Source organism: Pinus tabuliformis, chromosome 1_2, assembly GCF_031772625.1.
Source record: "Pinus tabuliformis cultivar Carrire ecotype Pingquan chromosome 1_2, CPIR1, whole genome shotgun sequence".
Taxonomy (NCBI): Eukaryota; Viridiplantae; Streptophyta; class Pinopsida; order Pinales; family Pinaceae; genus Pinus; species Pinus tabuliformis.
In genome coordinates this window covers 540,787,136-540,798,279 of record NC_142298.1, presented here as the reverse complement: position 1 = coordinate 540,798,279, position 11,144 = coordinate 540,787,136, and the positions used below count along the sequence as shown (strand labels likewise).

Below are 11,144 nucleotides of genomic sequence, written 5' to 3'. Positions count from 1 at the left end.
GTCCGGAATATCGACCACGAAAAAGTGGTCAGTCAATGTGTAGGTGCCCATCGTCACTGAAAGCTCTGGAACATAACGAGCACACGTCATGGTCTGATCTCCTGGGACCAAGACTGAAAACCCATCGAAGCTCTCTGTCTGTATACCTCTCCGCTCAACCATCTATGCATCGATGAAGTTGTGGGTTGCCCCACTGTCAACCAAAACTGATACTCGTTGGCCACGTACTGTCCCTCGTACACGTAGCGTCAGATACTTGGGAACTCCTCGCAATGCTGCAAGGGCCCCTCCGGTGGGTGCAAATGATGCACCTCCTGCTGCTGGTGGTGGAGGTGGTAAAGGTCCCTGTACGGCATGGCTATCTCCGGCCTCCCCATCATCCTCGTCATCCTCTTCTCCACTGCTCTCAAAGAAGACCTCAATAAAATGTGCTTTGCCAGCAGCACATCTATGTCCCGGTGCCCACGACTCCTGACATGTGAAGCACAACCGCTTCTTCTTCAGCTCCCTCCTGGCATCATCATCAAGCTGTACTCGTCCTGGATTCCCCTTTGGAGGTGGAATCCTCACGTCCTTCCCCTTAGACTGGAAAGTCTGTCTCTGGGGTAAGGTGTCCGGGTCCTAGGTAAGACATCCTGTAAGTCCTGGGTCCTGCTAATAGCATCCTAGAGTGTGGCTGGTCTAGTGGATCGGACTAGACCCCAAAGTGGCTCTGCTAACCCCTCAACATACATATAGACCCTCCGCGCCGTGGATAGGTCTGGCACCATCACGAAGACCCTCAAGAAATCTGCAATGTAGGTCTCTGGGCTCCCTGTCTGTTTGAGCCTCGTCAGCTCAACAAAATGCTGCTCTGGATCCCTCCGGTCAAATCGCTCCATCAATCTCCTGGTAAACTCAACATATGTTGTCACTGTAGAATGCCCGAGTGTAACCATCCCATGAAACCACCAATCCTGGGCCTCACCATCCAAATGCAATGTTGCCACCTTGATGGCCTCTGTCTCCGACATCTGGTTAAGCTGGAAATAAATGTCCAGCTTCTCCACCCAAGACTTTGCTGAACTGTTTGATGAACCATCAAACGTAGGCAAGTGGAATCTACTCGCTGCATGGTGGGTGTCACCATCATGGTAATGCCGGTACCCTCTGTGATAGTCGCGGGGTCGCTATCCCACTGGAGCTGAACAAAATCTCTGAATGAGAGGGCGTCCCTGAGCTCCTGCCCATAGGCCTGGTACTCTGCAAAATAATCGCCCATGTGTTCGGGCTGTGCCTCCTGCTGGGCTATGGCCCCCGTGTCTGCTCCTAAGAAAGTGGGCATGGTAGAGCGTGTAGGGGCATGTGAGGCCACCTGTTGCACAATATCACACTGTTCTGGCAAATGGTGGGATGCGCCCGATCCCTCACCAACCTGGAAAACCCGTGGGCTCTCACACTGTCTGGCCTCTACTGCCGTGAATCTCTGCCCCATCACCTCAATCTGCCTCGACAGATCCTGCACTGATTTGAGGATCATATCTGAAAATCTCTTCCCATCATCATCTACCATCGGAGCCTCTTGTTCTGCGTCCACCACAGGCTCCCTTTGCTCTGCGTCCACTACAGGCTCTTGTTCTGCGTCTACTACCGGAACACAGTCTCCCTCTCTGTAAGTGTTCTCCAACCTACGCCCAGAGTCTCTATATCTCCGACCTCTGTAACAGATATAGGGTTTTTCCCCCGGTGTCATAGATTGCTAGCTCCACAGGCTGAGCCAGATCTATGCTTTGATACCACTGTAATATCCCTTATCAGGAATATACCCCAAACACAAGCAAACTCCAACCAGAGATGCACTGGGACGGCATTTACCAGATATGTTGCCTCTAAAAAGAGGACGAGATTCGGAGGCTACCTGGCCCTTTCCAGACTCTGCCTAAGAGTATAATAAAAACACACAAGTGGTATAATAGCCAAGAATGCTCAAAGAGATACAAATAACAGTGATACGATATTATATATCAAATAAACCATACGCAGATACACAAGAAATGCAGAGAGAATGCGAAGCCATTTTATTATACTGAGTAATAAAATGAGTACAGGAGGTGATTAGGAAGACGGCACCTCTACTTGCACAAGGAAAGTGAAGAAATACACTCAGAATAGCAAAGGAATTGCCCTTCTCTGATCTGCGTCCATGCTGCTGGGAAATTACTGTGCTGTTGCTGCTGCTAGAAATCAAACGAGGATTTGGGGCTGCTCCCCTCAGAAAAAGCTGAAACTCTGGAATTGGACTCTACTCGAGAAACCCAGAAAAACCCAGAAAGCTCTTGTGGAATGGCCGACCCCCGAAAATGACCCCCTTGGGGTTCTGCGCAGTTCCTCATTGCTCTATGCTGCCACTGAATGAGATACTCCAGAAACCTGCTTGAAACCCCTACAAAACTCCTCAATATGCAAGGGCTGATCCCTTGCTCTACCTCAGCACAAAACCTCCTGCAAATCCTCAGCCCAGACTCCTGCTAGAAAGAACTGCGTCCTCCTCTCAGTGCTGCGCAGTCCTCCAAAATGCTGCCACTACTGCTGCAAAAAGGCTGATGAAACTACTGCTGAAATGCCAATGGGAATACCTTGCCCGAGCAGGCACTTGAAGTCCCCCGGGGCTAAGGGTGAGATCTCCGAACGAAGACACTCAATGCACTAAACAGTGCTGTAGACTAGCTAAACAGCTAGCGTGCTCTAAGTCGAAATGACTATCACAAATGCTCATAACCGAATGATCAAAATGAGGGGGCTCCTCTCTCATTTATAGCCTTTGCCTCTCTCAATCCCAAGGCTCACCTCCTCCTGCGTGATTCCCCTCTTGCCACGTGTGTCTTCCCTCCTGCGCAGTCCCTCCATGTGTCTACGTGGGCTCCATTTCTGCGTCCCCCTTTGGCCCCCTTGGCTCCCCTTTAAGTCACAACGTTGTGCTACTAGGAAGTGACTTTTTATTCTAAAAGTGAGTTATGTCCCCCTTCCTCACTTTTTTATTTACAAATAACTATAGAAGGCAAAATTTGGACAAAATCGAATATTCCAATTAGCCATGGCTAATTAGGAATATTACACCATCCCAGAATTGATCTCCGCTTCCACCAAAAAATAAAAAGAAAAAAAATCCTTAAACAAACAAAAATGTTTGAGGTCATTCTTCCCTATAACAGAGAGCAGCAAAGATGTTTTAATTTACAAATTCAGGAGTCAGAATGAAATGATATTCCTTCTATTTGGTAACATTTTACTTCATGGCTTGAGAGCCACTCAGTTTCTTGCTATTTACAGTTGTATAGAGATGGTTTTTATTCGCAGAGTTGTCTTTCAAACTGTTTTTAATGCCCTTATTCCATTTTACAGGTGAAAAACTTGTCCCTCCTTATGCTAGACGGGGTATAATTCCTCTTGCAATACCACTGTCAGAAGACCAATCAGGTTTTCATGAGCAAGTTCGTTCTCTTTTATTTTTAAAATGCAGTACTTATTTCTTGGTTTGTTTTTGTTTGTCTCATTTTTCTTCATTTCGTTCTTACACTGGTTTCATCAGGTGCTTTCACAGCTCTTCTAAGATGGCCAACCAGTCCAGAAGGGTACAATATATAAATTTACAGTGTCATCTTTTATTTTTCTCTGCATCATCTTATCAACACTGAAAATCAGTTGTTAGAGATATTTCATTATGTTCACACTGACATAGGTGAACAATATACCATCATGACTCATTATGTTTTTACCTTAGGTTTATTTTCGATATTATTCTGTTGTATGTCCATCTGAGTTTAGTAATTTACCATTTATTTTAATTGAACATGAAATTTAATTAAATCAAGTATTACCTATCCCATTTTGCATAGAATCTTCATAAGTTTTATGATGTATTGTCACTTTATTGTGTATTAATGAAGACAAGGCTTGGTCCCATTTGCAGCATGGAGATGCCCGTTGTACGAGTTCAGAAGTATGGTGTGTCACTTTTAGCTAAGACTGTAAGCTACTGATTCCAAATTGAAAATGAAGCTCTTGAAGTCTTGCATGTGAGTTGATACATTGTGATTTGATTTTGCCCTAAGCACAAGGCCCTTGTGGACAGTCCAGTAATATTATTTGAGGCTGCTTTAAGGATTGATCATGGTGATGGATAATTTGCAGGTGGATCAATATATTCATAGGATTCTGGTAGAAGAAGATTGCAATGGCTATGAGGACGCAGCAAATAGCCTCTATGCTGCTTCAGGAGATGCTGGCAAGAAATTGTATAAACAAGGGGATGTAGCTGAATCTAAAATTGAAAATCTTGATGTTTATTTGACAAAGAAGGTTTGCACCATTTCCTTTTGAATGCTTTGGTGATTATAATTGACATGATTTTTTAATTCAATCACCTGGTTCACTCATGCTGATGACAGTAACAGGATAACAAAGGATATCCTTTTCCTGATTTTTAATGACAATAAGACACTGTTAGGTCTTAGAAACTGCTTATCCCTGCTCGACACGTTTGACACTGATGTCATAAAATTAATGAGAATATCCAGGCTGAAGTGTTTTAAATGAGATATTAACTATATGCAAAAATGTAGAATTCTTCACTGTCTTTGCCATGCACCGTTTGCTTGTTCCAGCTCCTTCACTGTCCTTAGTTGGGTCACATCTACAACATTCTATCCTTATAGATTTTTTGTTGGGATGGCTTAAATCCAGATTTTATCTGTTTTAGAAAAAAAAGGTATGTCCCTCAATTAATATATCTTTAATTGGTTGTAATCACTACTCTGTTTTACAGACAATTACGAAGGTTCTCATACTTTCCAAGTCAGCCTGATTGACATACAAGTCTCACGAGTCATATGACTAGCTGAGTTTGGTGCCAAGTAGGCTAACCTGCCAGATTTGAACATGACTCAGTTATCGAGTCTGGTGTTGAGTTATTTGTTGAATCATTCCGAGTTATTGGCTGAGTTATTACCAATTCCGGTGCCCAGTTTTCATAGCTGCTGAGTCAGTCAGTTCCCATCCAAGTTTGACAAGCTTGAAGGGTAAACCTCCATTCATAACTAATCAAACCACTTACCCTTAAAAAACTCGGGTAACATCATTCTAGTGGATGGACTTTAAAAAGATGTGAGTTTTTGGTGAAATGGTTTTTCTTTTCTTTTTCTCATTTATTCTTCTAATGATCTATTAACTATAAAATAATTACAACAAATTGCAAACAGATGGGTGCCAGGTGGGTCACCACCATAATGTCACAATAGAGGTAGTACATGCAAGCTAACTGTGTATATCTAGTTGATGTCATATCAAAATTGGCATTTGTACCACAAAACGATACATCCATACAAAATCTTGAAATTTACAATTTTAAGGCCATGCAGGGTGAGCCTCATCATCATCATTAATACAAGCACTACATATTTATGAGCTTGGAGCTGCGACTGCCGCAGAAGGTGGAGTGTCATCATCATTTGGCTTTGTGGGTCACCTTGCTGAAATTTCGAAAAATTTCCTCTCAATGCAATTTCAGAAATTTCACATCAACCTTGAGATTCCCTGGAATCTGCATCTAATTTTTGTGATTCCCTGGATCTATTTTCTATGATATTTCAGCCTTAGGAATGAATTTGATATATAAATTACATCAGTATATATCTCACTTCTATCTGACCTAGTACACAAGGCAACCCAAGAAAATATACATCAAACCACTGTACTTCAAGGTAATAATTTTCCAACCCTTGGGTGAAAATCCCAACACATAACAGACCTGAAAATTACTTATTTATAACAAATTTATTACAGCCATCAATATGCCCACATAGCTTCTATATCTATTTGTAATATATATCCCAGGAAACTCCCCACATTCCAAACAGTGATCTCGAACATCAAAAATATGCAAGATGAGATGAGATCACAACAGGCCCTTCTTAAACAGGAGACATAAATCCAGCAGTGGAAACTTAATTTTTGGGTTGAAGTGGTCCAGAAAAGTGAACAGTCCTCCACTTATTGCAGTTGAAGCTGTGATGCGAGCAAAATTGAATGAGGAACGTCATTACTGATATCGGGAGCTTAACCCTAGAGTACATGGGCTCCCCCATCTAGTAATTCCTTTTGACCCCCTACAGATAGGCATTGTTACCGCTCAAACTAGCAGGGGTCCTAGGAGGGGATCCTAAAGGGACAACTACTGGGTCAAGGGCAACAATGAAGCAATAGCCCACTGTCACCTAAGCTAAAACTCCCTGCTCTTTACAGACTTTCACCATTGGGAGGAAACCCGGTATGAAAGGAATCACTAGATGAATAAGTCAATGAAGGGATAAAGAGTGATTCCTAAGGGCCTATTCACAAGAGAGATTCAATTTTGTGGTTTGCTTGCTTGAAAAGCAAGGTGTAAATCTCTCTAAGCAAGGCCAAGGAGATTTCAAGGGTTGGGGTTTACAAATAAGACTTGTAAAGAAGGGACCTAGTCCAAGAGATCCTTGTGAAAACTTGGATTCCAAGAGGTCTTTGTGAAATTATCTTCAAAAGGTTGTGGGACCACATGGGACCAAGTGTACCCAAAATTAGGTCAAGGGGGTGGGGTTGATCAATCAAGGGTATGCTTGACCTAATTGAGGGGAAGAAGGGAATCAAAGGAAGATTTTTCAACAATCTTAATACAATGATCCCAATGAGGTTACCAACCAAGGGAATTAAAGGGTAAGAAACAATCTCAGAGCTAGGGCTTGAAGTATCTCGAGATCCCACCATAAGAATGACTTCAAATTTCGAGGGCTCCTAGGAGACACAACAATGCAGTAAAGGCTAGGAGATTGAATTTTTTTGATGCATAACTTGTGCGAAATGTGATGCCCTAGGTCCCCTATGGAGGCTAGCCCTAGAAGAAAGAGGGAGAGGTGATAAAGGTTATGCTTTTGGTGATCACCTATGGAGGACCAGTTTCTAATCCTTTGGGAGAAATGGAGTCAAGATGATTCCAATGCTTGGGAGGATTTCACTTGGTCAAGTAGGTCTCTAGAACAATTTCACATGGTAATTAGGGCATGGGACAATTGCTTGAAGGTCCTTATACTTCGATATGCAATATGTGATGAATTATTGAGATAAAATTTTAACAAAATATCTCTAGGAACATTCACTTATTCAAACATTGACCATGACATGATGCCACACTATAAAAAGACAAATTTCCATCATTTCACACAAGAAAAGCAGCGAATTTCAGCCTAGTAAAGCGAAATTCCCCAGCAACATGCATGTGACAATTGAAAAAGACAAAATAGCATTAAAAGAGCACTTACATGTGAAAACAAGTATATCCAATCATCATCATATGCCAATATAGAAGCTCCAAGACAAAAATGAAGAGATCCAAACATCAAAATTCATCCATCCATCCAATTTCGTCCTCCAAAAAGAATAGCCAAATTCTCACAAGAGAGAATGATCCAATCCAAGTCATGATGATCAAATGATTCCATCACACTTCTATTTATACACTTCCTAATGAATTCAATTTAGCTAACTAGGCATAATTTAGCCCCTAAAATAAAATAATGTGCATAATAACAAAGTTTTGGTGACAAGCCCACCAAATAGCTCAATAATGTAAAGATAAACCTCTCAAGAGGGTCAAATGATCAACAAAGTGAATTCGTTGGGCCTTTGAGGAGGCCTGATGAAGTCCAATGGGTGCCATGATAAAGAAAATGACTCCAAACATAGTGGACAAGGGGGTGGCCACTTGTTATCCAATCAAGAACATGTGGTGCTCCTAAGTGGGTGTGGGGGGGTACAAAGACATCCTCATGGGTCTCCTGATGAGATAAACCATCCATCTATAGCGGGAGGAATCCTGTAACATCTGCCAAGTGTATGGTGCAACTATGTAGCCGATTGGGTATGGTGGACTAGGTGCATCATCCTCATCCAAAAGGTGGAACACGAGAAATCAATGAACATTGCTAGGGATCCATGAAGAGATATCTGCTATGGTAGAGACACGTGGATCTCAACACTCACCCTACAAGTGCCAATGTGGCCCTCTTGAGGGCTAGGATCCCGTATAGGGAGACCAAGCCCTAAATGAAGACCTACCTACAATCTTGCATAAGATCCAATGCTTCCCCTTGCCCTCCAATACAACACATCATTAGAATAATCAAGAAATAATGCTTACAAGTTATGGGATCAATGGGGCACTTCATGGTGGCATGCCCTTCCATAGTGGGCTTTGGCAAGTACAAGTGTCTCCAAGCTCAAAAGGGGGTTAATCAAAGATCCTATTAGGTGGTTTCAACCTCTAAAGGGGGTGGCATTGCCATAGAACATCCTTTAAGAGGTAGGTGGCAAATGATATAATGATGGGATGGAGTGGGGATAAGGGGAATCATCCAGACCATGTTGATTCCTGGTAGCATTGGATATGCTCTAAGTCTCAAAATTTGCAGGGAGGACACGTATTCCAGAATACCCATAAATCGTTTTGGGAAATTCCACCCGAAGACCGTTTTGTTAAAATAATAAATTATTTTTAATGGATGCCTAAGTATAAACTTAGGAAATTAAAATAATTAAACGGTATTAATAAAACTGGGTGTAAATCTTCTAGAAGAAGACAAAGATTGAGTCAATATGATTTGAGCCATTGATTAGAATTTAATTTGGGCCGTTGATTACTCAACAACAAGATTACAAGAAGGACTTCGATGGGCATTTAGAAGACACATCGAGTGAGAGATCAGAGATCAATTTTCTCAAGAGAGCAGTGTAGCAGTTGTCAGAGAGGTCATCGAGGAGATTTCTTGCAGTGAGTGGCACGGATAGTTTTCCAGTTGGAGAGATTCCTGATCCGGGGATACATTGCAGAGGAGGAAGAGAGAGATCTAGAAGAGGTAGCGCAGAGCCACGTTGGGCAGCGTAGAGCCACGTTGAGGCAGCGCAGAGCCTAAGAGGAGATTCAAAATTTGCTGGAGAGTCGAGTTTTAGATCCAGAAGCTGGGGTGTCAGACTGGAAGGGCAGAGAGTAGAAGTTTCAGAGGCAAATCGACCAACAAGAAGGGTTACGTAGAGTCTAGTAGATGTGATGCTTAACTACATAGGCTGACATAAAGGCAGTGTGGGGCTTGCCATCCAGAGCCTGGATCAATATTGAATCTCCAGTGATAATGTGAGATTTTTCTCACTAATTTCTCTGCCAATCAAATTCTCTGTATCAGATAGCCAATGAGGCATCCAAAGATTGTACTTAGAAACTACTGCATAATAATACAAACCCTCATCTGCAGCACCAGTTTTCCCGCATTGGGTTTTTCAAGGGACATTTGTCCAAAAACAACTGTCACTTGTGTGTGTGTTATTTCTTCTTGCTCAATTCTTGTTTCCGAATATAATTTAATTAGTGAAGTTTGCAGTCATATTTACTTCGATATTTACAGTGTAACACAGTAAACAACTTGCATGAATTAACAAGTAGGAGAAGTAATATCAATTTGTTGCAGTAGGGATTTGGGTCTCCAAATTTTCACAGACCATATGTCAAGGTACATTGGGTAGCTATAACAAGGGAAGCCCACAGTTGGGTATATGAGTGTAGGAGGGAGCAAATCGTGGTACATGAGTTACCCCAGCCTTTGTCTTTCCACCCTTCTTCATATGCCTTTTGCCTTTGATTGATTTTTCTTCATAATTGCTTGGGGCTCCAGGGGATGGAGAGCATTGTTGAATTTGCTAAGTCTATCCATTAGAAAATTAATCTGTATTCTGCTGGTTTATTTCTTCTACTTGTAAATTCTGAACAAGTTATTTAAAACATATAAATAACGAAATAAACACAATATAGTCTCAACATCTATAGATCATCAGCTGAAATAAAACAAACACACAAGTGACACCGTTATTTTTGGACAAATGTCCCCGGAAAAACCCAATGTGGGAAAACTGGTGTAGCTATTCTAAGGGTTTATTATTATGCAGTATTTCCTTGAGTACAACTAGGTGCCAAACTGGCTCACTCAACAGAGAAAAATAACTGGCAGTAATACCTCTCTATTCGGAAACAGGTATTCAGAAAACTTGTCCCACAAAACCCTCTCTAGCGACATTGAAGCACTGCGCTGGTCCTTCTGGCCTTTGTGTTAGACCCAAACCCCTTTGCGTCAGCCCTTTGAGGCACTGCGCAACCTTTGCGACCCTCTGTGTCACTCCAGCTGCTCTCTGCGTGGATGACGCAGTCCCTCTGGCCTCTGCGCTGTCTCTACTGGGCTCTGCGTGGCCTACTCTGGCTGTTGCTTCTCGCTCTCTGCCTCTGCGTTGGTCTCTTGGCACTGTCTCTGCCTCTTTGTCCAGTACTCACTGCCCCTCGTTGCTGATCACTGATTCGACTTTGCTTAGCAACCCCACTCTAGCAAATCGAATGACTGATCACTCTGGTGTGTTCTCCAACTGACTCTCAAGCCTCCTCTTATACTTTTCTTGTTGGTCCTTCAACGGCTGAGATTAAATCTCTAATCAACAACTAAGATTATATTTGGCTTGATCCATGACTTTTGGAACCTTCTAACCCAGTTTTATATTAATACCCATTAATATTTATTTTTCCTAAGTTTAGACTAGGGAACTCCATTAAAAATATTAATTATTTTAATATCTCCCAAACCGGGTACAATCAGTCCAAACCATTTTTGGGTCTTGGAGATCTCATGTGCTTTAGCCTCTCCACCAATTTTCATGGCTAGAGCACATCCGATGCTACCCCAAGTCAACACTCCCTCTTAGCGAGGACTGTGCTCTAGTAATACTCCTCACTGAACATCACTCTGATTATCTGGCACCAGTACTTATGTTGATGCTAGGCCTCCCCGCCTGACATCCTCTGCACTGCTGCATCTTGTACTGTTGTCCATGGTTGTGCCACTGCCACTGCTGCATCCGTACAACAACTCCCTCTGCATCCGTGCTGCTGTTAGTCCATCCTCCCAACACTGCATATGCACTGCATCTCCTCTCATCATGTTGCATTGTGCTACAGCACACTGCTACTGTGATGGAATTTCTAAGTTTAACTGTTAGAAATTCTTCCTGTACTATTTGATTTATTTCTTCCTACTTGTTCAGTG

General features: G+C 42.4%; 1 protein-coding gene across 1 annotated transcript in view; it reads left to right on the top strand.

Moving 5' to 3' along the window:
• The first annotated feature begins 3,356 nt into the window (after positions 1-3,356).
• LOC149206730 (protein IN CHLOROPLAST ATPASE BIOGENESIS, chloroplastic-like) overlaps positions 3,357-11,144 on the top strand; it is a 113,700-nt gene continuing 105,912 nt past the window's right edge. The window contains exons 1-4 of the mRNA XM_089393787.1: positions 3,357-3,456; positions 3,569-3,611; positions 3,950-4,007; positions 4,171-4,338. Of these exons, the coding sequence (XP_089249913.1) occupies positions 3,360-3,456; positions 3,569-3,611; positions 3,950-4,007; positions 4,171-4,338 (366 nt within the window). The 5' untranslated portion in view covers positions 3,357-3,359. The remainder of the gene's footprint in view (positions 3,457-3,568; positions 3,612-3,949; positions 4,008-4,170; positions 4,339-11,144) is intronic.